The following is a 25,890-nucleotide window of genomic DNA, read 5'->3' on the forward strand; positions in this document are numbered from 1 at the left end:
CACTCCTTTCTCTTACTACTTCGCTCCTTTATCTTAATACTTTACCTCTTTATCTTACTACTTCACCCGTTACTCTCACTACTTCACTCCTTTATCTTACTACTTCACTCCTTTATCTTACTACTTTACTCCTTTATCTTACTACTTTACACTCCTTTATCTCACTACTTCACTCCTTTATCTTGTTATTTCACTACTTTATCTGGCGCGCTTTAACTTCACAATAAAAGATAATAAATAATTGTAAATAATTACTAGATAGTGATGCAAGAATGAATAATTTTAATTAATTGAAAGATTTTAAGAAGGTTTAACCATGTTAAGTTATAACTTAATTACTTGATGATTGAAAGAATGAGTTACTTGATAAATGCATGGGTGAATTAATAGATGAATGAAAGAATAAATTATTAGATGAATGACAAAAGGAATTGACTCAAAGAAGGTTGTAGTTAGATTTCGATTCCACAAGAGACCACCGGAGGGATTTAATTTTCACTGGAGAGGTTTGAAAAATCGCTATTTACAATTTGAAACTTTACTCAGGCTGATTTACATTCAACTGGAGGATTCAGATTTCCATCCGGGAGGTTTATAATTCCACTGGAGGGATTCATATTTCCATCCAGGAGGTTTATAATTCCACTGGAGGGATTCAGATTTCCATCCAGGAGGTTTATAATTCCACTGGGGGGATTCAGATTTCCACCCAGGAGGTTTATAATTCCACTGGGGGGATTCAGATTTCCACCCAGGAGGTTTATAATTCCACTGGAGGGATTCAGATTTCCTTCTAGCGGGTTTTAATTCAATTGGAGAGATTCGGATGTCTATGAATAATATCTGAATTCCTCCAGTGGAATCATAAACCCCCCGGATACATATATGAATCCCTCCAGTGGAATTTTAAACCCCCAGGACGGATATCTTAATCCCTCCAGTGGAATTACGAACCCCATGAAAGGATATTTAAATCCCTCCAGTTGAATTATAACCACCCTGGAAGGATATCTTAATCCCTCCAGTGGAATGTAAATCACCCTGAGTAAAGTTTTAAATTGTAAATAGCGATCTTTCAAAAATTAAATCCCTCTGGTGGTCTCGAGTAGAGCGAAAATCTTACCACGAACTTCCGTGACTCGAATGAATTACACGATGAAAGACAGGATCCCATTATACAACTGCAGGTCCTAAGTGAGGACAGACAAACTAATCTCTTCCCGTAGTTTAAAAATATTTTTTAAAGACGGGTAAAATTCCGTCTTCATTCCTTACTTTCAGTCAGACTAAATTTTTAGTTTCAACTTTCTTCATAATTAAAACTTTATTTCTCATTTTTCATTCCTTAATTTTAAATATATATTTTTATTTTCCCTCCTGAAGAGAGTGTAATTGTAACGTCAAGTATATTAAAGATGTCTGATTCACAATAGTACCTTATAAACCTTGAACTAAATAATAACAAGGAAACATAAAAAGAGATAAATTCTGTCAATTTCCATCCTTGAACTTCTGTTCTACGAAACAAAATAAAATTTTTTAGAGAAACCGCAATTGAAAATTATTGAATTCAAGATAGAAAAACAAGTATATTTTCATCATTTTTGCTCATACAACAAGAGTTAAAGGGTATTGTTGTGAATTTGACCTAAATCTCTTCAAATGAATATCACTTAAACAGTTTCTGTATTCCATATTTTGCATTCCTTACTCAGCTCTTCCTTTTCTAGCTTTTCTTACTTTAACTTTTTTCCTAAACATTTGTTTCTGTTTAACCCTGATCATTATATCCCTGCTCTTCAACTGATTAGTGATTATCCATCTCTTATTCTGTGTGTGAGGTGTGCATGTAACTCTAAAGATTATGTAGCTGTGTGTGGGGTGTGCATGTAACTGTATAGATTATGTAGCGGTGTGTGAGGTGGGGGTGTAACTGTATAGATTATGTAGCGGTGTGTGAGGTGTGCATGTAACTGTATAGATTATGTAGCGGTGTGTGAGGTGTGCATGTAACTGTATAGATTATGTAGTTGTGTGTGAGGTGTGAATGTAACTGTAAAGATTATGTTACTGTGTGTGAGGTGTGCATGTAACTGTAAAGATTATGTTACTGTGTGTGAGGTGTGCATGTAATTGTATAGATTATGTTACTGTGTGTGAGGTGTGAATGTAACTGTAAAGATTATGTTACTGTGTGTGAGGTGTGCATGTAACTGTATAGATTATGTAGCGGTGTGTGAAGTGTGCATGTAACTGTATAGATTATGTAGCTGTGTGTGAGGTGTGAATGTAATTGTAAAGATTATGTTACTGTGTGTGAGGTGTGTATGTAACTGTATAGATTATGTAGCTGTGTGTGAGGTGTGAATGTAACTGTATAGATTATGTTACTGTGTGTGAGGTGTGAATGTAACTGTATAGATTATGTAGCGGTGTGTGAGGTGTGCATGTAACTGTGTGTGAGTTGTGTGGAACTGTGAATGGATCTGTATAAAGTGCGTGTGTGAGGTGTGTATGGAGCTATGTGAGAGGGGTGTATGGAGCTGTCTGTGAGGTGTGTATGAAGCTGTGTATGGAGCTGTATATAGAGCTGTGTGTGAGGTGTGTAGGGAGCTACGTATGAAGTGTGTATGAAGCTTTGTGTGTGAGGTGTGTAGGGAGCTATGTATGAAGTGTGTATGAAGCTTTGTATAGAGCTGTGTCCTAGGGGTGTGTATGGATCTGAATCAAGGTATATACTGACCTGAGGAAAGCGTTGCTCCAGCTAATGCAGCTAGCGGTCACCGAGATATCAGGAGTCAGGACACGTCAGGAATTTAATAGAACTTGATGCATAACGAAGCGTGTTCGTATATACCAGGTTCAGAGCCTATGTATGTCAGTAAACCTTGAATATAACATTGATAGAACATTATTATGGAATGGATATCATTTTCAACATTCAAGGTTTTTTAGGTTTAATAGTTAATTTCAACAATCTGAGATGTTAATCAAATTTTGAAATAAAATTTTTTATAAGCTATCTTATATTAAATTTTTAAAATATTTTCCTTTGACACAAAAAAACTTATTAGGAAGTCTCTTAAAAATAAAGTAAACGTTGAATATTCAAAAACGAATCAACAAACACTACTGCAGAGATTACATGATTTTAAACAATTTATATTTTTTTATCGAATTCAACTAACTGCTTTTTCTTCGATATAAATATATTGTGATCTACATATATAAAGTTGTAATCTCTGTTTGTCAGTTTGTTCGATCATAACTCAGGAACCTCAAATTTTGACTGGGGCACTTGGGAGACCCACGGGAATGTTCTATGCTTGGTTTTCAGATTCTAAGTTGAGTGGGTCCACTTGAAGCGGGGAAAATATCTAAAATCGCAAAGTGCGGGTAAACGGTTGGACTAACAACGACTCCCTTTGGTTCCCAAGCTAGTTCTACATAAAACATCGAAATATTGTTATATCTTTGCAAACGGATGATGTCAACTTTTGACTGTTTGATATAGCAGTTTTCACTGGTTGAAATATCAAACATACATGTCATGCATCAAGTTGCAAAGATTAAGCGAATTGGAAAAATACAGTCTGATGATTCTGAGGAAAGTTATCAGTTCCATATATAATTTAGTGGATGGAGAAGATAGATATAAACCTGCAGGTTGGGAATGGAATGGGATGGATGGAGAGGATGAATAAAACTGCTGGTTGGGACGAATGGAGTGGATATATAAACCTGCAGGTCGGGATGGATGGAGAGGATGAAAAAAAAACTGCAGATTGGGACGGATGGAGAGGATATATAAACCTGCAGGTTGGGATGGATAGAGAGGAAAAATAAAACTGCAGGTTGGGACGGATGGAGAGGATATATAAACCTTTAGGTTGGGACGGATGGAGAAGATTAATAAAACTGCAGGTTGGGACAGATGGAGATGATAAATAAAACTGCAGGTTTGGGACGGATTGAGAGAATAAATAATACAAAGTTTGGACGCATAGATAAAACCAGGTTGGGATGGAAGAATAGACTAGATAAAACTAGGGTTGGGATGGCATGGGTGCTATGGAAACACCTCAACACGGAAACGTCTCAACACGGAAATGCCTCAAAAAAAAGCGGAAACCCCTCAAAAACCGGTTTTTTTGAGACGTTTCCGCAATTTCTGCAAGAAAAACGGAAATCCCTCAAAACCCAGTTTTTGAGGGGTTTCCTCTTTATTTTGAGGCGTTTCCTAAAATTTTTGAGGGGTTTCCGCTTTTCACCTGACAATTATTTTTGAGGAATTTCCCAATATTTTTGAGGGATTTCCCAATATTTTTGTGGCATTTCCGCAAAATTTTTGAGGCGTTTCCGTATTTTAAAAACAAAATTTCATTTTAATTTTTCAAAAAAATTGTACAACATTTTTTATTCTCGTACTATGACGCATTTCTGATTAAGGGAAGAAAAAAAATCGTTGATTTTTTTCGGAAATTTCAAATGTTTCCAGCAAGTTTTAAACACTTTAGCAAGCCATTTTCATATTTATATAAATTAGTATATAACAACTTTTTTATTTATTCTTATTTCAATTTTTGTTTTACTTTAAATATGCATTACATACTGATTTTGAAAAGTTAAATACTGTAAAATTAGTAGATTTATTTCAGAATCTTGCGAAACATAAAATGAAGGGTAAAATATCAGAATATTAGTGAATACTTGGGGCATATACAGGGTGAGTAAAAAAAATGTGATTTGTGGCGCCTGGTGCAAAATTGTACCTTTATTTGTGCAACTCTCCTAAATGGTATTTTTTCAATATTTTTTGAAAATTTGTAAATTTTTTTGGTACTCAATGGCCCCCAAAAAAATCCGCAAAATTATTTTTCTTTCAAAATCAAAAGTTCAGAAAAACAAAAATGTGTAAATAAATTTGTTATATCTAAATCTAAAATTTTAAAAAGATTAGATCACAGAATCCCATAAAATTTTCAAAATTGTAATAAGAAAATTCACAATTTCCAGTACTGCAACTGGTCTAATTTTTACGGAAAAATTGTTTTTCAGTGGTTCTTAAGGTTTAAACTGAACAGCGTATATTAAATATTTTAGAATATACTAAAAAGAAAGGAACTAGAGAATTTAAATAACTTTTTCTTAAAGAATAGACCAGAACTAAAAATTGCGAATTTTCTTATCACTTTTGCGAATTTTTTGTTATTCTGTGATTCAATCTTTTTCCGCAAAATTGTTACTTGGGTAAACACTAAATTAAATTTAACAAGTATCGGTTATAATTGTAATAGTTTAATAAATATGGCCACATGTGCTCAGCCCCCTTGCCTGTCAAAGCCACAGGACTTGGCCCAGAAATTGTCTTAATCATAACCTAATCCCACATAGAATCCACAATTATAGTTAAAAGATTTTTTTAATCCAAACCTATCAAATATTAGTTCATTCAATTGATTTGGCTTGTTTTCTTGTGAAAAGTTAAAAGCATAAATTTAAGTATTTAACCAAACTATTTAAAATCAAAATATTTTTGATTGGAGACCAAACTGTGGTGCATGGAAACAGAATGGCGGAGGCTTTGAGATAGCGAGAGGTGCATAGATTATTTCACAAAATTGATTCATTTAAACAATTTTTTTGTGATTTTTTCATTTGAACTATTTTTTTCTCATTTGAACAATTTTTTTTTCATTTGAACTATTTTTATCAATTTATTTGAACTATTTTTATGTTCATTTGAAACATTTCTGTGTTCATTTGAAACATTTCTGTGTATATGTTATCTAATTAATTGTATGGTCCCATAACTTCATTATAATTATAAAATATTTTAAATGAAATTATTAGTTCAAATGAGCAATTAATGTGTTGATTTGAAATATAACAGGATACGACATCATGTCAATAGTTCAAATGAACAATATTTGAGGGATTTCCCAAAAAAACGGAAATTCCTCAAAACCGGTTTTTGAGGCATTTCCGCGTTGAGACGTTTCCGTGTTGAGGCGTTTCCATAGCTCCGGTTCAAGGAGTTCAAGAAAAAAATTATGCCATAAATTCCAAGAAGAATACAATTTAGCTTCTGTAAAGTTATTTCAGATTTTACTTTATGTAAATGATCGTTACTTTTTGATCACAAAGTTTTTTTTTCTAAAATGAGATATTCGATCCAAATTATTATTGCACTTCCTTTCATATGTCTAAATTTTTCCTCAAAACGATTTAAATTCACCAAACCCTATCTGCGTTCACCCCCCCCCCCCCNGGGGGGGGGGGGATTGAACGCGCGGCTTACACAAAGCGCTTAAACTTCTTCACTTTTCCAACTTCATAATTGTGGACACACTTTTCAAAAAAAGACTTTCTTTATGCAAACAGTAGGAAACTTTTTATTTGGAGTTACAGACTTAAAATTTACATTTTTTAAAACCTCCCCATATGGGACGTCTTTACTGTACATCAGTTAAAGGTTTAATTTTTCTTTTAATGAGCTGGCCTTGCAGGTAGGACTCCGGGGGGCCCGGGTTGAACCACTCCTCCCCCCCCATAACATATATTAAACTATAAACTATTATGGGGATGAAATTATGGTTTTGAAATTCCTCCCATTTTTAAGACTTTTCACCACCTTACACAAGTTTTACTTTAAGAAGAAATGAAAAACATCAAGGATTTGTTGTAAACATTTTTCATATAAATCTATGAAAACTGTACAAAATTAAAATTTCCATGGTTTTGTAATTAAAGAGAAAATTGTGAAGTATAATTTCCCGTTATCAAAATATTTTGATAGAAAAATTTAAGTTAAAGTTTATTTTTGCTGCAATTGGTATTATTTGTTATCTTTACATTAGTTGTTATATTTGTTATCTTACAGATTTATGCATTTTAGTCTGTTACACATTATGAGTATATATAAGAGTGACTTTGCTTGTACAGTGACTTTATATTATTCCCATTTTCCAATTAAATTGTTATCAAGAACTTTTTCTATGCTGTAAGGGAAATATTAGAAAAAAATTCTTTCTTTAATATTTTTGGAACAATACATTTGTAATTTTATTTATACAGAACAGATAGGCTTTAAAGTTTAAAGCATTAGAAAGACCGTAAGACGTAATTTTAAATGACCCAATTCAATATTAAAGGGGCATGTCCGATTCAAAGTGGTACTTTAAAGTGGTACTTTTCGACACGTGAACAATAGTGAGGAATCTATACAGATCGTTATTCATATCTTTAAAAGTGTAAATGCCTGACAATTTCTTTCTTTTTACCATCTGCATAAATCCACAAGAAATAGCTAAAAAAAACTTATTGGGTATAAAAACAAGGACATTGCATTCATTTTTGATCAAATAAAGGTTTAAAGGGCAACGTTCGGAATTGGATATGTACATTACTCTTTTAATAGCGGGCCATGCTCTTGAAATTACGTCAACAGACGAAAAAGTAAGTTGTCCAATTTCAATCTAAAAACCATTTGTCGAAGCCTAGGGATGGACTATGAGGCAATCCTTTCAGGAAGAGGGGGGGGGGATATTTACATGCTGGTAAAGGCAACAGTGGTTATATAAAGTATTGTTGCAGACAAGGCAGTAGATAGAAATGTTGCTTTATGCTTTATTTTTTATCTCTTTGATCTCCAAAATATCAGGTTAAAAAAAATTAAAAAAGTAAATTATCAATTTTTTAAATTGTTTTTTTTTCTAATATTTTATTGACTCTGTTTAGGGGAGGGAAACTGTCCAATGGGTCAGGTTAGTGCTGATATATAAACACTTATATGTTTTAAAGTACAATACAGTCTTCAACGGTTTGACGCAAATATTGATCAACCAATTACTAATTTTACACTGAAACTATAAAACACTTGCATTTGTAAAAAATTCTACATTTTAGGGCTACAAAAAGTACAATTGTCAGTAAAGTAAAACCACAAACCATTCCGTTTTAAAGTTAAAGTGTCCCGCCATTTTAATGTTGAAGTGTCCCTCCATTTTAAAGTTAAAGTGTCCCTCCATTTTAAAGTTATAGTGTCTCTCCATTTTAAAGTTGAAGTGTCCCTCCATTTTAAAGTTAAAGTGTCCCTCCATTTTAAAGTTGAAGTGTCCCTCCATTTTAAAGTTAAAGTGTCCCTCCATTTTAAAGTTAAAGTGTCTCTCCATTTTAATGTTGAAGTGTCCCTCCATTTTAAAGTTAAAGTGTCTCTCCATTTTAAAGTTTAAGTGTCCCTCCATTTTAAAGTTAAAGTGTCTCTCCATTTTAAAGTTGATGTGTCTGATGCACAGCGATAATATTAAAAGCATTGGTTGATTGAGATATTTCTGAATTCTTTATTTAGAATAACTTTTCCATCTCAGATTTCTGGCAAAAGATAAAATTGTGGAAATTGTGAGAATAAGACAAATTTACAATCTAAAAAAACGAAAAGGTTGCCATTTTGAATTGTGCATGTGAACGTTCTAAATGATATGCGACTAGAAATTACGTCTTAAAAATACAAATTTATTTAGATTGAATCTGCATGTGTAAATGATTGTGAAGAAAATACAAGGAAAATTTCATTTTCAAATGTGTCTAATTGTCACTATTATATTATTTTCATTTCTATCATTTCATATTTAATTATTATTATTATTACTAATGTTACTTACATGTGCCAGACTAGCAGGTTCTACTCCTGCAATGACTACAGGAGCATCTCCTCTCACACTGAAACCATATCCTTCATCATCACGTTTCCTAAACAATATTTGCAAGTTTTTAACACATTTTCAAAATGTATAGATTTTCTGCATTTTTTAATTGTTGTGGCTTCAAAACTATCTATATATATATAAATAGTAAACTTTTTTATTCGGTTAAAAAGTTTGATTTCATATGCAAAAATTTTCATCTTTTATAAAACTGATATTAACAAATAAATCAGGATCCAGAACCCAGATGTATGTTTTGTATTCTACAATACAATGTTTTATGAAAAAGAGTTTACTTACAGGTATTGTACTCGTAATTACAGGTATTGTACTCGTAATTACAGGTATTGTACTCGTAATTACAGGTATTGTACTCGTAATTACAGATATTGTACTCGTAATTTCAAAATACCCTCCATGTAAAGATGACATTTCCAAATTCGCGACGGTACCAATAAAAGCTTTGTTCAATTATATATGAATTAAATGTCAATTTTTATAATTTTGAAGCTGATTATTAACTGAAATAGACATTTCTTTCATTTTCCTTTCCTTGTCGAAGGTTTAAATTATGTTTACAGTTCCTTTAAGGCGCAATCTTTCGTTTTATAACAAAAAATATGTTTAATGATTTATTCAAATTTTTAAATGAGTTGATTTTACAAGATAAACAGCAATTGAGTCTTAAGATATTCTATAACCCCCCCCCCCCTCAGACGGGTGAGCTAACTACATAGATAGTTAGATTGGTACAAAAATACATAAAGTTGGATCTAAATCTAAAACGCATGATTTGTGAAAGATACAAAACATATTTCGAATTGGCTTCAGATCAATATCATATCACTCCTTGACAGCTCAATTAAGACAAGACACTTCCTTGTTTTCAGTAATCAATTCACAATTGACCAAGAAGATCTACACTTAGTGGAAACTATTGATTATATCATAAATCACCTTTGACGTGCTGCAAAGCCCCCCGCGCCCCCCAAAAAAATTAAATAAGAAAAAAATCTAATTTAAAGGGAGTGTTCGCGAAAAATGAATGGGGTATAGGCTTAAGTCGAAATATATTCGATGGTGATTGCTGCTAATCTTACTTTTATCTGTTGCGTCTATAAGGAGCAAATTGTTAAAAACTATTAATACCGAAGAACTTAGCGTTCATACAAATTCAGAAAGTAGCAATATTTGACTCAGATCGCAAAAAAAAATCAATTTAATTCCAAACAAATCATTCAAACATTACAACCTACAATCATCGATTTTTGTTCGACGCATTCGTAAATAGTTGACATTTCAAAGTATTTTTTTTTATTTTTTATGATCCAAGAGTTACTTTTGAAAACATTCATTCTAGTTTCGGAGAATTTTGATAATGAAGACGACATTTTCATATTTTTCCGGAATGTTTGAAATTCCAGAGCCAGCCGTATTAATAAATAGTACAGTTATATAAGCAGCTAGTTGCCTGAGCTATATAGTTCTAGGAGCAGCTAATTACCTGAGCTATATAGTTCTAGGAGCAGCTAATTACCTGAGCCGTATAGTTCTAGGAGCAGCTAATTACCTGAGCTGTATAGTTCTAGGAGCCGACCAATGATGTTTAGCATTAAATACAGCTACAGGGCCCAGGCTCTGTATATTTATATGATTAGAAATAATTGGATATTTAAAAATATCAGACATCAAACTAAATTTATTATGGAAATATATTATATTTAAACATAATATATATATATATAATGAAGATGCATTGCAATTAATTTGAATTTATTCAATAACATGGATAATAAAGTAATATATAGATGTATTCAGATAATAAAGTGGTTTCTAATTACTAGTGACAAAGCCTAATTTTCTTATTAGAAAGTTTAAACAAATCTAAATCATGACAAAAAAAATTCTATTTTCAAATAAATGTAGATTTTTAAAAAACGAGAAAGATGGTGCATGTACATTGTTCATTAGCTTAAATATTATAATTAGCTACAGATTTTCAATTGATGCCGCGTAAATCAAAGACGAATTAAAAGGCGTGTGTTCTTCTATATTTATTTCATTACACTTAAACATGTGTATCTCCTCACCCCGGACTAACCAGAGTGAGAAGCATTCAGTTTCTTTTATTTGCTTTGGTCTATACTAGTTCAACAATCTTTAAACTGATGGATTTGTTTATCCTATACATATATAAACAAAACCTATATGCCGATACAAAGTATTTGAGAAAAAGGGCAAAAAATTATGTTTAATGGGTCAAATTGTGTTTGAAAGTCAAAACTTCTAAAAATATTGATAGAATCGTTGAATTCACGTGACCTTTGTTATCAGGACATCATAGAATTTATACTTTTAAAAATCTTATCATATTTTGTAACTCAATCAAAAAATGAAACTTAGGATCCCTAAATTCTTTCAATAAACAAAGCTTACCTTAAAAAGATCTGTCACCCTATATTGAGCTGTGTCTGGGAATGAAAGGGTCAACTGGTAGGTGGTGGAGGGGAGAACAGGAGGGGGGTCTAGTACCTCCTGAATATATAAATATATATAACAATAACATTAAAAATAACACCCATACAACCATAAGCTACAGAAAAAAGGATTGTGCCATCATGTTATCTATCTATATATAAATTTGGCTTGTCTGTTTGTCTGTCTGTTTGTATCCAATAAACGTCAAAACGGCTGAACCGATCGGGCCAAACACAGATTATTTTTCAATTTTATTGCTGTACACAATGTTTCGTATTTTAAAATATAAAATATATTTTAAAAATATTCATGATAGGTAATTTGATATATAATTGGTGACTGGACAAACATGTTTTGAAATGGTGTTTCTTATTTTAAAAAGATACCGATATATTGAAAATAACGATTATTTAATAAAATCGTCAATTAATTCTCATGCATATTGAGATAGTATATTTTCAATGGTTAGTTTAGCATCTTCTTGATATATATTAAGATAATAGATGTTAACCTTATCATTGATTTCTACTAAATGATATTTAAGAAGAACTAGTTTGACGTATTTCCAGATAAGACTATTGATCGCCTATCTCTAATTTCTTTGTAATATTAGCTAGACCAATCTTCTATATAATAAAACAAGACGTGCCTATATATAAGGCTGGCCCGGATGGGCTGAATTTTTTTGAGAACACTCATGGGTAGCCTGGGGGTGACATAGGCTAAAAAATCTCTTTTTCTTCAAAATTTTACTTAATTTTATTTTTCCACGGGCAACGCCGGGCACTTCAGCTTATAACTAATAAGATTATATTGATTCACTTAAAAAAAAATTATATACTTTATATACCGCTTATAAATAGTAGATGTGTAAATTAATACATATAAAGAAACTTTATTCGATATAAACAAAAAGACTTGAAGTGAGAAATTTTATTAAAACTTCACAATGTTTGTTTTTAAATGATAAAAATACTCTGGTTAAACAAGGAAAAGTTAGATAATTAAATGGATGTCATCTTGGAATTATGTTTTTTTTTCAGGCTGGGAGGGGGGGTTGCCGGGGCTAAAGAGGAAATGGAAGTTTTAAACACTTTTCCTGTGGATTAAATTGTTTTTTCTCTTCCGTATTAAATGTCAAGTTCAAATATACATAATGCTTTTTGCTTGAATTTTCAAGAAACTGAACAATATACAAGGCTTAAAGATTTTACACACATTACCGTCTCTTCTCATAATAAATATAAAAATTAGGCTTGTTTGTCTGTCTGTCTTCATCCAATATACGTCAAAACGGCTGAACCAATCGAATTTTGTGGCAAATCACTTCATCACATTAAGAGTTGAAAATTTTGTCTGAAAAAAACTAATTGAAATAGAAAAAATCGGCGAAAATTATATTTTTTTGAGAACGGAGAAAAATTGTGAAGTTATAAAAAGCCACAGCTAAAAGATAAAATAGAAAGAGGGCTCAACGCACCCTAACAGTCTAGTTAGATAATATTCATTATCGTTGATGACAACTACCTGAAAGTCGTCTTCATCATCTATATCTGCGTATTTGTTTAATGAATTCTCACGGGACATCCTCAGCACCTCGGCCAGCTGATCCTTCTTCCGGAGTTCACGGCACATCCGGTTTATACGCTGCGCTTCCTCGTGCAAAAGGAGAGCTTCACGCAGATGCGCTTTTCCTGGCAAATATCAACAAATAAGGTTTTGTTCACATCACATATTTGAGATATTATTTACAAAACACGAGTTTTCTGGGACAATTTAATTTCACTTCTTTCTGACAAAAACCGGGTTTACACGCTTTCAAAAAACTTAATTTTCTCTAGATTTAGGTTTTTTTTACTTAGGCCTATCGTTTTTCAGATTTGATGTACGTGTAGCATGTTAAGTATTCCAGTCCTTCATATTCTAGGGCTCAAGAAACAAAAACAAATATGCAAAAGACATATTACCAATGCATAAGTAAATACACTCTATCATTATTTACACTGCTAAGAACCACCCTATATGTTTGTATATAAGATTCATACATTACCCCCTGAATCCCATCTCGGAATACAGAACAGCAGGGTGTTAAACCAAACAGAATATTTTCCTACCCCTACTATCCTTGACAGTCCTTGAAAGTGCTTAAAAGTCCTTGGCATCCCCACTCCCCAATCCCTCAACCTCAACGGAATTGCAAGTTTTTGACACAAACTCTAATTTTCTAATTCCTACATCTTTATAACCCAATATTGTAGACCTTAGATATATTTTAAACTATGAATTCCGTTAGATAAAACTATCAATTTATCTTTGAAATAAAAAGGTTTACATCATCAGAGATGGAATTTAAAGAATTTGAACCGCGGTTTAAATCCGCCAAAACCCGGTTTGAATTAAGCGCCGGCTAAAATCTTGATACATTTGATACAATTTTAAGTGGAACCAACCATATTTAAACCGCGGCTTAAATTTAAACCGCCGCTCAAATTCTTTAAATTCGGCCACAGGTTGCAAAGATCTAGAAAATTTAATTTTGTGACAAAGAGCCAATTCTTTGTATTTCACAAATACCCAACTAATAGAACTATGTAGAAGAAGATGGCTTGGTCTATCAATAATTTTATTCACTGGTTTCAACTTAATTCACTTATCCTCATTCTAAACTCAAGATTAGGAGACCTTACCTTCTGTAGGGGTGGGGGGGGGGGAGGGAGGGGCGTTATAGAGTTTTAAAATAAAAGGTCAATAATATGCACCAACGGAAATTTTTATCTTAGAGTTAAAATTTCTTTTCTTTTGTGAGAAAATAATTTTCATTCTTACAGTTTGTAAATTTGCTATCCTGTTCAATTCTTTGGGTGTTAAGGCATCGATTTCTTTTTTTTTTGGGGGGGGGGACTCCCTAGTTGCCCCACTCAAAGATTTATAAGAAACAGAATTGAAATAAAATAAGAAAAGAAAAGCCACTCACCAAGATATTTTCTCTGTTCTTTAGTTTCAGGTAACTGGAGTTTACTCTCCTGAAATAAGATAACACAATTACTCTGATCTAAATTATAGTTTTGGTAACTATTAGATTAAGACTGCTATCAATACTAGTTTGATAACTCGGAAGTCGGAGTTACCAATGACTGCAGTGCGTAAAAATTACATTCGGATATAACAAATTCAAATAAAATAAACAAAACGCACCCCGTCCTGGATATTCCAGATCGACTGAACGAACATTCTATACAATTAAAAGGGGTAAAAAAACTCGGCTATTTATAACGATGGAAGGTATTCTGCCTAAACAGTTTATCTGATAGATAAGTTACCATATCCTACAGAGGAGAAAATATTTCGGAACTTAGTTTTATTGTAGCATTGTTTACTTTATCTATTCATAATGTTCAATTTAATCGTCGTGTAGTGTAACACATTTTTCGAGGAAACTTAGAATTTAATAAATTAAGTGCAAAAACTTGATCATTTACAATTCACAATTTTATCGTAATCACATGACGTATTGACACAAATTTCAGAAATCGTTTTCAATATCAAATTAATGTCTCGAATATATTCCTACCAACTAGATGTGTTAACAAATATTGAGGGTTGAAACGAGGCCTTCACGTGGCGGGATCAAAAGCTTATAAACACGAGGCTTAAATAGATGCAAAATGTTATTGTCATGCAATTAATATTAATTGGAAAGAAATTATTTAAAATTAATATACCCTAAAACTAACCTTGGTATCGTGTAGGAAGAGTAATGCACTATCCTTTACCCTGAAACTAACTTTAGTATCGTGTAGGAAAAGTAATGTACTATCCTATACCCTGAAACTAACCTTGGTATCGTGTAGGAAGAGTAATGTATCTTTAGTTCTCTGATCCAAGTCTCCTGTATGATCTAGGAGTCCTACAGCTACATAGTAGTGAGCTAGAGCTCTGTAATGTTCTCGTTTCACCTAAACATAGTTATGTACACTGTACACAGTGCTAATCTAAACATAGTTATGTACACTGTACACAGTGCTAATCTAAACATAGTTATGTACACTGTACAATGCTAATCTAAATAAACCAGAATAATATTAATTGATTTAAGATTTGAAAAGATTCTGACATTCATTCCAGACAACCTAGTTTTAGCAATTTCTTTTTATAAACCAACAATCACAAAATAACCCTAGTCCTGCAATTTCCAAAATGTGGTCTGCCATTTTTTTTGCTTTCAAAATTACGAGAGATATGAACGATATCGTGAAGAAATAGACATTTTTATGGTTTATTTAACAAATTAAAATTTTAATCGAATTCTTAATATCTCTGATATGATTAAAATTAAAAAATTAAAAACTTTTAAAAACAGTTTTTTCATTCTTTATGCGGAGTTTCAAGCAAGGATAGGTTATTAAAGTAAATACCCAATATTGTAAAATAAAAAAGGCATTGAGTCTTTGCCACAAACTCAAATTGTCTAATCCCTATACCTTTGCAACCTGATAATATAAATTTTTTATGTCATACTTAGATTATTTGATTTATTAGAATTTAGTGTTTGGATTAATTATATATAAATTTATTTGTACGGTGGTAGGCGATAACATCAATAAAATGAAGACTTTTTTCGAAATACAATTTTACAGATAATTAAAGAGAAGCTTTTTAAATCGACATTTTCTCGTTGTTTCCATTTGTTTGTGCATTCATGTTGATTAAAAGCTTGATATAAATCAAAATTAAACTCGAAAGTCGTTTCATTGTATTAATATACTCGCCTACCACCGTATATTAATGCAATAGCGCCTCTCTAGGATATAATCTACTGCTTTCAACAAATTGGGAAAACCCCTCTTTGCATGGTCCAAAATATTTAAAATAAAATCCTAGAAAATTGCATAATCGTTTTTGGAATAAAAGGTACATTCCAAGGAGGACTTTTCTTTTTAAATTTAAAAAGAGATATTTATTGATAAACTTTATGACAGTGTTCTCGTCTCAAAAGATGCATAATACTTTAAAAAAAAAATATATTTCTATAAACCGTTTGAGACTTGATGTTATCAATAGCTAAGATAACAATTACATCACATAAATCTAAAATGTTTTCTTTATACCTGGAAAGAATGAATAAAAAAGTAAACCTGTATAAGCGCCACCCAGCTGAAAGGAACATAATCTTTAACTTGCTGTTGTGATATTGCCTGATAAACCTATACAAACAGTGAAGGAGAACACGTTTAAACAAATAAACAAAAGGCAAAAGGAATTGAGTCTTTGCCACAAACTTTGATTTTCTAATCTCTATATCTTTTGAGCCAAACGTTGCAGACCTTAGATATTTCAAACTATGAATTCTGTTAGATCAAATAATCTGAGTTTGAAATATCAAAGGTTTACAACATCAAAATCTAAAGATATTGAGGTTTAAATATTTGATTTTGTTCCAAAGACTTAATTCCTTTACAAAGAAAAGCACAAAGTTTCAATTAAAATAGGTTTATTAAGTAGGTTTAAAACAATCGAATTGAAACAAAATCAAATTTTAAATTACAGATTTAAACCGGAGGGAAAAGTTGAAAATGGCATGATTTGTCTCAGAAAAATTTAAAATCTTGGAATTTTACTTTAAAATAAAAAAATGTATACAAGTATCCCCCCCCCCCCCTAGTTGCACCGCTGTATAAACAAGGTCTAGATAAATGAACTTGTCAACGGAATAACGGAATAATCAAATCATAAAAACAGGATTAACAACATTAACATTTACCTATCTTGATATAATATCCTAACTGTAAATTGATGTATAAATTATCTACGTAAGTGAAAACTCAAGATTACGGAGATAACAAGTTTGCTTAGTACAAACAGAATTATAACAGTGTTCAGCTCATTACTTAATTTTAGATTTGAAATTAAAATCAAAAAATGTTCAGGAATAGTTATAAGTTCGTTAGAGATTTCTTCTAAACGTATTCTTATTAAAAATTGCAACAAAAAAGTTCTGAAGTGGGATTTTTATTTAAAGGGACTGTAAGCGTAATTTCAAGTAACCCTCCATGTAAGGATGACAATGCCCGAATGAAACTTTTTTCTGATAAAACATATGAAAGGCATTGTCATAGGTTTACAAGTTTTTAATTCTGATAATTCGTAAATGTTCTTTTCTGCAGTAGAAATGCACAAGTTTGCAGAAAACCAGTAGTTAAGCTGTTAACATTATTGTCTAATTAATTTCTGATCAGACAAAGATTTTAAGGATGCCATCGTTAATCGTGCCATTGCCATCTTTGCAGGGAGGGTTCCTTATGCTTACAGTTCCTTTAATAATGAAAGGTACCTTTTCATACACCTCGCCCACGTGAGCAGACTCCTGACCTAGTTCTAGACAATGATCTATACCAAGATCATCAGGTTTTAATCTCTTCTCATCATCATCATCCTCATCGCTCTCCTCCTCACCATCAGATCGATCCTACATTACATAAGAATTATTAAGACGCTTTCATCTTTATCTGATTAACGATAGCGTAGAAATTTCTTTAATTACAGGGTGTCCCACGAAATATTACAGTTTCAAATCGTCTGTAAACTTTCACATGTATGAATCTTGAAACCAATAATAACCACACAGTTCTTATAGTTCTGGCATTTTCAAAATGTAGAACATTTTTTTGTGCTGTCAATTTTACCAGAAATATTACGAATTTCGTTCAAATTTCAATTTTATTAAATAAAACAATATTGTCGAACTCTGAACAAAATTCTCAATATATTCGGTAATATTGAAAGCAAAAAAAAGACAGACCACATTTTGTAAATGTCAAGACTATATACATCTAAGATTAGGTTCACGAATAAATGCCGCAAATGGTTTCAAAAATCCAAAACGACATTCAATCAGTCTTGCATTGTCATGTTTCGAGGGACACTCTGCAGCAGATATTTTAGAGAAATCCTTTAACTCCTCGTTTTCACTTAAAAACTTCATATTTCATAAATCAAGATATCGTCTATGGAAAATGACATCCTTTAAATAAATGACTAAGCAAGTTATCGATCTCTTTAAGATAAAAATGAATTCCGACCTCCTAAAGAGTGAATCTTGATAAATTTAAATTTTTCCTGAATGGAATCATGAATCGTTAAATCCATTAAAAAAATATAATTTCTATCGGAAAATAGAATTTACTTAAATTTGTTTGCGTCGCTAATGTTTAATCAATTAAAATACGTAGAATTATAAAGCATTCATTATGTTTCAGAAAAAGGTTGCCGATCCAGAGCTGAGTGAGAGATAGGAATTAATTAAGAATGTTTAAAACAGAAGTCCACGAGCTAAACAGCTACAGGATGTCCCACGAAACATGACAGTTGGTGAATGTCTTTTCCACATTCACTGTATTAGATATTTAAGACTTTTTGCAGTTTATTTAGTTTAAAAAACTTTACTCAAATATATTTTACTTAGAAATCAATTTTACTATAATACGGATGCCATAAAGTATTTATCATTTTTCTCTTTGGTAACAAACAACTTGACATATTGTGGAAGAAGACATTTTAAACTATTCACCAATTGTCATGTTTCGTGGGACACCCTGTACAATGTTTATTAACTAGGGAGTTATAAAACGGAAAATAAACCATGAAATTATTTGATCGGCATTTATAAAGTCAAAAATGTAAAAATGGACTTAAATCATGTTTTTTGAATACGTATCACATAAACAGAAAATGTTCTTATTTTTGTCAAATTCTTTTCTGTTTTACTTTTCAACAAACTTTCATTTGGCTTCTATTGCGCTTTACATTAACTTTCTCTTTCTCCCAATAATTCTGCAACTGTATAAAGATATATTGCTAGAAAAAGGTTAAATTTAGCTGATTTTACTGTCTTTATTTTGTTAACTTCAAACATTTTTGGCAAATCAAAATTTTGTCGATGTTAAATTTTAATCCGTTACCACAAAAACTGCGGGCCGGATTTATTAGTACGTTTATTGGATACAGATAGATACACATAGAGGTGGGTGCGTTTGATCCTTCATCGTTCTTTTTTTATAATCGTCAAAACAATTATTTCGTTCGTTCTCAAAACTATCGTTCATTTTCCATCTATTTAGTTCGTTTTCGCGTAAGCTCGTTTGTTCAGTAAAATCGTTCGTTTAGTAAATAAAAGATCGTTCCTTTTAAAAAAAATTAATTGTATTATAAAAAGTTTGTTCCAAAAAATCGTTCGTTCAGTAAAGAAACGAAAGCTTTTTTCAAAATCTTTTAGAAATTTTGTTCGTTCAGAAAAAAAAAACATCGTTATTTCAAATTCGTTAACTAACGATTTGAATTCATTTGCTTTTAAAATAAGATTGTCTTTTTTATTTCTTTGAACGTTGTTCGTCCATCGTTAATTTTTTTTTAAACGACACCATCTTTCACGAAAAATTTTCTTCGTTCACAAAAACTATGCCGATCTCTTGACAGACAAACTAACAGACATGGTAAATATATAAAAGTGGTAAGAGTATAAGCACCAACCTTCTGATCCTGGAAGCCTAGTCTGCTTTTCTCCAGCAGGCATTCCCTAGCCTGTCCACACATCAGCTGAACCAACATCTGCAGGGTCTCAGGACCCAGGTCCATGCTGGGAGCGTTGGTAAAGTTCTCGTGAATGTACTGAAAGGTTCCAGCGGCCCTGTACAATACAATACTGTTTACAGCCGGATACTTGTACTTTATATTCAATTATAATTTAATAAACGAATCTAAAATAGATCAAATAAACATTAACAAATTGATACCTGAGAAAATTATCTACGGCGGCGTCTAATCCCGCCTCTGTTCCTCTATCCTGGCGGGTACCGATCTGTGTATACAAACCGCCGATATTAAATAAAACAGATGCTTTCTCAAACGCAACAGTTCGCTGTGAACTAGGAACCCCGGTCAAACTGTCATACCTGGAAAATAAATATAAATTATTTTTATCATCTTTGAAGTAGATCGTATACGACAACCGTAACAGGTCTTTAAGACTTTAACTAAAAGTTTGTATGTAAACAGTGTAATCAGACTCATTGCACTTCTTTGTAAAACTATTTGCTTTGTAACAACATCAAATACACTTATTACGGTTTTAATATAGTCTTTCTATTCCACTGTTTTCTGGTTCTCACTGTAGTATATATCATAAAAGAAGAAAAATCCAGAATGATATTTTTGAAATATTCATTATGTTTACTCATCAATTTTTAACATTTAGGAACCAGATTTTTCTGGTTTTATTTTCCGCATTTCTTTATATGTATTCATGGATTTGGGATAAAAGCAAACAGAGATGTCAAAAGATGAAAACATTTGTTGTTACAAAAAAAGTGAACTCCATCTTTGTTCACATTCACAAACTAGTTTTTGATCCATCTACGCCCTACACTCTATAATTTAGACTGCGTTCTTTATATATCCTAGTTCCTGTATTTAATCCCGCCCCTAATGTTATGATTACCCGCCCTTCCACTCCGATTATGTCGATCTATCAACAATAGAACGGTTTTGTGACTGCCTTCATTACATACTTGGGATTAACTTCCTTCTGATTCAGGTTTGACAGGGTGTTATAAAATAAGCTGTTGGTCCTTGTGCTCTCAAAGCTTAAGATAAAACTTTAATTATTTACAACTACTTTACAGAGCTGAAAACTTTAGAATGGTGGATATCAGGATTAATGCTTAATACGTTCCTTTTCTTAATATCCAGATTAAATATTGCTTGTTCTCCACATGAATTTAAACTCCAGAAAAGTCAACAGATCGGGATTAAGGATATCAAAAAATCGTATACTAGGACAGACCCAAAAATTGGTCTTGAGAACCCTTGGTACAGTAAAATTCCCTTAACTTCCCTGTAAAGCAGTTGTAAATAATTAAATTATTTGATGATAATAATTTCTACAAAAGCTAAATCAGTTAGAAAGGTTCTTGTGAAGAACACTTGAGAAATAATAATTAGATATTCTTTGGAAAAGCAAATTTATATATTTCTGTTATTTTGCAGAAATCCACTTATAGAATCATCCTTTCAAAAATTGCAAATAATTTTTGAAAAATTATTTATAATTGCTCATGCATAGAAAGCAAGCATTATTTTTACAAAGCAAAGTTCAAGTTTAGGGGGAAACATGTCCTTTCAGATGGGGTTTACCTTTCCAACCTAATTTTAAACCTTTAACGAAGAATCCTATGGGGCAGCCCCTAATTTTTTAATTTTTTAAACTCACCATTCGAAGAATATTCCTAGACTCCTGTCAGGGGGGAAGAATCTCCTCTCAATGTAGTAAAGATGATTATAGTATTGGAAGAGAAGGGAGATACCATGACTGTCCCTGGTCATCAATCTTTGGTCAATATATGCAGATCTGGAAACTTCTAAATGGTGGATATCGGGATTGATCCACTCTTTATCTTATAATCTCCAGATTAAATAATGCTTGTTCTCCAGCTCCTCTTGTAATTAATCTCCAGATTAATTAACCGATTGGGATTAAGGAATCCAATTCTAAAGTTTTCAGCTCAGAAAGAGAAGGAATTGAGTTTTTGTCACAAAATCTGATTTTCTTATCCCTATATCTTTGCATTTCAATATCAGAGACCTTAGATATTTCAAACTATGAATTATTTTAGATCAGATAATAAAAGTTTGAAATATCAAAGGTTAACACCATCACGTTGCAAAGATATAGCGATTTGAAAATCAGAATTTGTGGTTAAAACTCAATTCCTTTGCTGGATTTTTTAAAATGAAATCCATTGAAAATATTCGTAATTTTGTCCGGATTTTAGATGGAAACTAGTGAGAGAAAAAAACCAGAGGAAAAAATCGAAAGTAAGAACCGTAAAAACGTATTTTCTGCTTAGAACATTAATAAGTTTTCTTTCTCAGAAACATTTGTAGTTATAACTAAACTGTTATCTAAGCTCAAATGATGAAATGTCACAGTTCATCTAAAAATTGATGATTTCCAAGAAGTATGAACGCAATTGACAGTATTAACACTTTTAAAAAACGAGAATATCTTCCACAATATTGATCAGATAGAGGTTTAAAGGTTCCCATTGTGACTCAGACATTGTCCATATTTTAATAAAAGGCCACTTACTATTAAAACGACAGTCCCTCTGTAAGAGATGTACAACGAATAAATGAGCAAAGTTAAAATATTTTTCAACTTAAAAGTAAATTTTGGTAATTTGTCGTTTACACAATTTAGAGAAAAGCAAATGGCTTTAAAAACTAAATGTTGATAACCAAACAGGGATTTAAGTTTAGGTTGAATAACAATAAAAGTATAAATATGGAAGAATAAGCGTGCCCCATGGATCCGATGAAGGAACCTCAAACCAATGTCAATGATCTTATTTTATGCTAAACACATGTTATATAAAAAAACCTGTTAGATTTCACACCAATTTCGATTTAATATCTATTTTTGAAGTTTTCTGACTTGAGGCAAGTTAGGGGGATAAAAACACAATACAAATGGAGTAAATAATTTAAACAATTTGTTTCCAAAGATTTAGTTGACATTAAGAACAATAGAGATGTGTCACACAATTAGTTTACATGAGATATTTTATAATATCTTTACTTATTGTATAACAATATCATATATCAGTTAACCAGCACTTAATAAAAATTAGACAATGAGACATTTGTATCAATCGAAGTATTTAAGAGGATCATAAAATGACCATAGAAGATGATTATGAAGAGGATCATGAAAAGGATTAGGAAGATGATCATAAAGAGGATCAGGAAGAGGATCAGGAAGAGGATCAGAAGAGGATCAGGAAGATGGTCATGAAGAGGATCAGGACGAGTATCAGGAAGAAGATTAGGAAGAGGATCAAAAAGAGGCTCAGGAAGCAGCACAGAAAGAGGATCAGGAAGAGGATCAGAGAGAATCAGGAAAAGGATCAGAAAGCGGATCAGGAAGAGGGTCATGAAGGGGATCAGGACGAGGATCAGGAAGAGGATCAGGAAGAGGAACAGGAAGAGGATCAGGAAGAGGATCAGGAAGAGGATCAGGAAGAGGATCAGGAAGAGTATCAGGAAGAAGATTAGGAAGAGGACCATAAAGAGGCTCAGGAAGCGGCTCAGAAAGAGGATCAGGAAGAGGATCAGGAAGAGGATCAGGAAGAGGATCAGGAAGAGGATCAGGAAGAGGATCAGGAAGAGGATCAGGAAGAGGATCAGGAAGAGTATCAGGAAGAGTATCAGGAAGAAGATTAGGAAGAGGACCATAAAGAGGCTCAGGAAGCGGCTCAGAAAGAGGATCAGGAAGATGATCAGAGAGAATCAGGAAGTGGCTCAGAAAGAGGATCAGAATCAGGAAAACAAAAAATCAGAATCAGAATTTAGGAGACTACAATAGCATGGAAAAGGAGGATGGAAAAGGAAGAAGAAAAAGAGGAAAAAGTAACATATGTTTTGAACGATATTGCACATTTGTGGATTTATGTATATCATATATCTCCTTCTTCTGTAATTTGTAGGGTTTCAAGCCTCAGGCCATTTCCCATAAAACCTATTGACAGTGCTTTGTAATTTGAAACTTTATCAGAACGTCCCTCCTTTCCCTTCAGGGCAGCTCCCTCCCCCCTATCTTCCCTGGAACCCTCCCCCCCCCACCCCTTCCTCGGGCTAGTTCTAGTTCAAAAGAACTGGGTTTTCAGCTTTTTAGTTTTGATTATATAAACAAAAGAATTGAGGTAGTATTTGCCACAAACTCTGATTTTCTAATTCAACTCAATATCGTGGACCTCACATATTTCAATTTATGAGTTGGAAATATGAAAGCTTTACACCATCAGGTGTTAACGATATATAGGGATTTGAAATTTGATAAAATTCCTTTAGTTCGTATTGACATTTTGTTGTGTTCTGCAGTACAAATCCACATTTATTGGACGAAATAGTTTTAAAAGTTTGCTGTAGCTGATCTCTTAGAATAAATCGATATAATTCTCTTTACACAAACATTTTTTTCTGTTTTTAAACTATTGATTGATTGACTAAATTTTCCTGGTTGGAGTTCGCATTGCTTGTCTGAGATCCTGGAGTTCAGCCAGGGATTCATCATGCTCTCCACCATCCTCACTGTAGTGTTCAAGGATAAAATCCTAAATAAAAACACAAAATAATATCAAATTCTTAAATTTGACTTTTTAATAAAAGACATCGTTGAGGAGGCAGGGAGACGTAGATTGAGGCACTGAGATGATTTTGATTTCGAGGTCATTCTGCAAATCAGGAGGTAAGTTCGCAGGGCTCATGGATGCTCTGCCCCACCTCCCTCGTACAATATGGACAACAAAAATATAGGTAAGTTTATCTGAGTGGATTAAATTAAACCACATTAATCTTCAGCTTTACCCGGCGGACAAGAGAACTGGTTGAACCAGCGGTAAAAAGATCAGCTACTTATCCCTATTCATTTAATCTAGTTATATTATATAGTTAGAACTTTGATCTGACTTCTGAGTAGGGTTGGGCGTCATTAAAACAGTATAACCACGCCCAGTCCTAGACCTGAGTAGTAAATCTATACCTTAAAAGGTTCCTGGAGTTCTATCTCTTTAGTTTCCTTGAGACCAAGAGGTATCATGGGAACCAGTAGTTGGGAACCAGCCTGCAAATAAAACAATTTTAATTGCAATTTTCTATTTAAACTATTTTGATCAAAAGCAGAATAATCATAATTATATAATTCATCGATAAGAAATTCAACAATTCCAGATTTTTTTTTATAAATTCAAATGTGTATTTTTAATTGCTTTCAATAAACTTAATTTTTATATATCTTAAAAAAGAGATGAGCAATGTATCTTGTGAACTTGTCTCTGAAGAGATGAGCAATGTATCTTGTAAACTTGTCTCTGAAGCAATGTATCTTGTAAACTTGTCTCTGAAGAGATGAGCAATGTATCTTGTAAAGTTGTCTCTGAAGTATTGACAATCTCCTTCATTTCAATCAACTCCTTACCTATCCAAAAACATAATTTGATGTGTGTTACCAATTATATTCATTATCGTTAACTAACTTAGGGCCAACCACTCAAAACAACCTTCCCTGGTTAGGCAGGCCCAAACTGCATAGTAAATTGTGATTGCTTGTTTGTAATATCTCATGCTTTGTAGTTGAATAAAAATATGATGATGATGTTGATCCCTTGTATTTAATCCTGATTGTATTTGAAGAATTGATCATACTTCATAAAGTTAACGAAGAAAATAAATATAATCGCTTCTTTGGTAGCAAAAGTTGGATGGCTGCCGAGTAAGCGACAAACAATCGCTTTTACTGATAAATAAATGTTTCTTGTTGAATATAAGTTTTTTTATTTCATTTTGTAATTTAGAGTGTGACTTAAAATTGGTCTGAGACTCTGTTGAAAATGAATCCCTAGGTAAGGAATTGGATAATGGTTAATTAAAGGATAATGTTGAAATCCTTCCTCAGGAATACTTTTGTCATCTGGACCTAACTCACAGATTATAATTATAAGATTTTCTTCAGAGGTAGAGGGGGGGTTGATTTGATGATATTTTTTTTAAAGCTACAGACTCGAAGGGGGGAAGGACACAATTGCCTTGGTTGGAAGGAGTTGGATCAAATAATTAAAATGTCCCCAAAACAGCTTTTGAGGAGCTGAAGGGGGGG

At 32.5% G+C, this 25,890-nt stretch overlaps 1 protein-coding gene and 1 long non-coding RNA gene across 2 annotated transcripts in view; one reads left to right on the top strand and one right to left on the bottom strand.

The window, feature by feature from the left end:
* Positions 1-7,591: 7,591 nt before the first annotated feature.
* Positions 7,592-8,587, top strand: LOC111697852 (uncharacterized). The gene is made up of 3 exons (XR_002764392.1): positions 7,592-7,663; positions 7,741-7,766; positions 8,523-8,587. It is a non-coding gene; the product is annotated as an uncharacterized LOC111697852 (long non-coding RNA).
* Positions 8,588-8,630: 43 nt separating this feature from the next.
* The window catches only part of LOC111697840 (rhophilin-2-A), a 43,792-nt gene continuing 26,532 nt past the window's right edge, over positions 8,631-25,890 (bottom strand). The window contains exons 4-16 of the mRNA XM_023467968.1: positions 24,778-24,858; positions 24,252-24,349; positions 21,448-21,552; positions 19,973-20,131; positions 19,710-19,866; positions 17,515-17,649; positions 16,319-16,387; positions 15,020-15,139; positions 14,158-14,206; positions 12,711-12,877; positions 11,142-11,240; positions 10,276-10,343; positions 8,631-8,751 (exon numbers count right to left, since the gene is read on the bottom strand). Coding sequence (XP_023323736.1) covers positions 8,631-8,751; positions 10,276-10,343; positions 11,142-11,240; positions 12,711-12,877; positions 14,158-14,206; positions 15,020-15,139; positions 16,319-16,387; positions 17,515-17,649; positions 19,710-19,866; positions 19,973-20,131; positions 21,448-21,552; positions 24,252-24,349; positions 24,778-24,858 — 1,428 coding nt within the window. The remainder of the gene's footprint in view (positions 8,752-10,275; positions 10,344-11,141; positions 11,241-12,710; positions 12,878-14,157; positions 14,207-15,019; positions 15,140-16,318; positions 16,388-17,514; positions 17,650-19,709; positions 19,867-19,972; positions 20,132-21,447; positions 21,553-24,251; positions 24,350-24,777; positions 24,859-25,890) is intronic.

This window comes from Eurytemora carolleeae, unplaced genomic scaffold (assembly GCF_000591075.1).
Source record: "Eurytemora carolleeae unplaced genomic scaffold, Eaff_2.0 scaffold145, whole genome shotgun sequence".
Lineage (NCBI taxonomy): Eukaryota > Metazoa > Arthropoda > Copepoda > Calanoida > Temoridae > Eurytemora > Eurytemora carolleeae.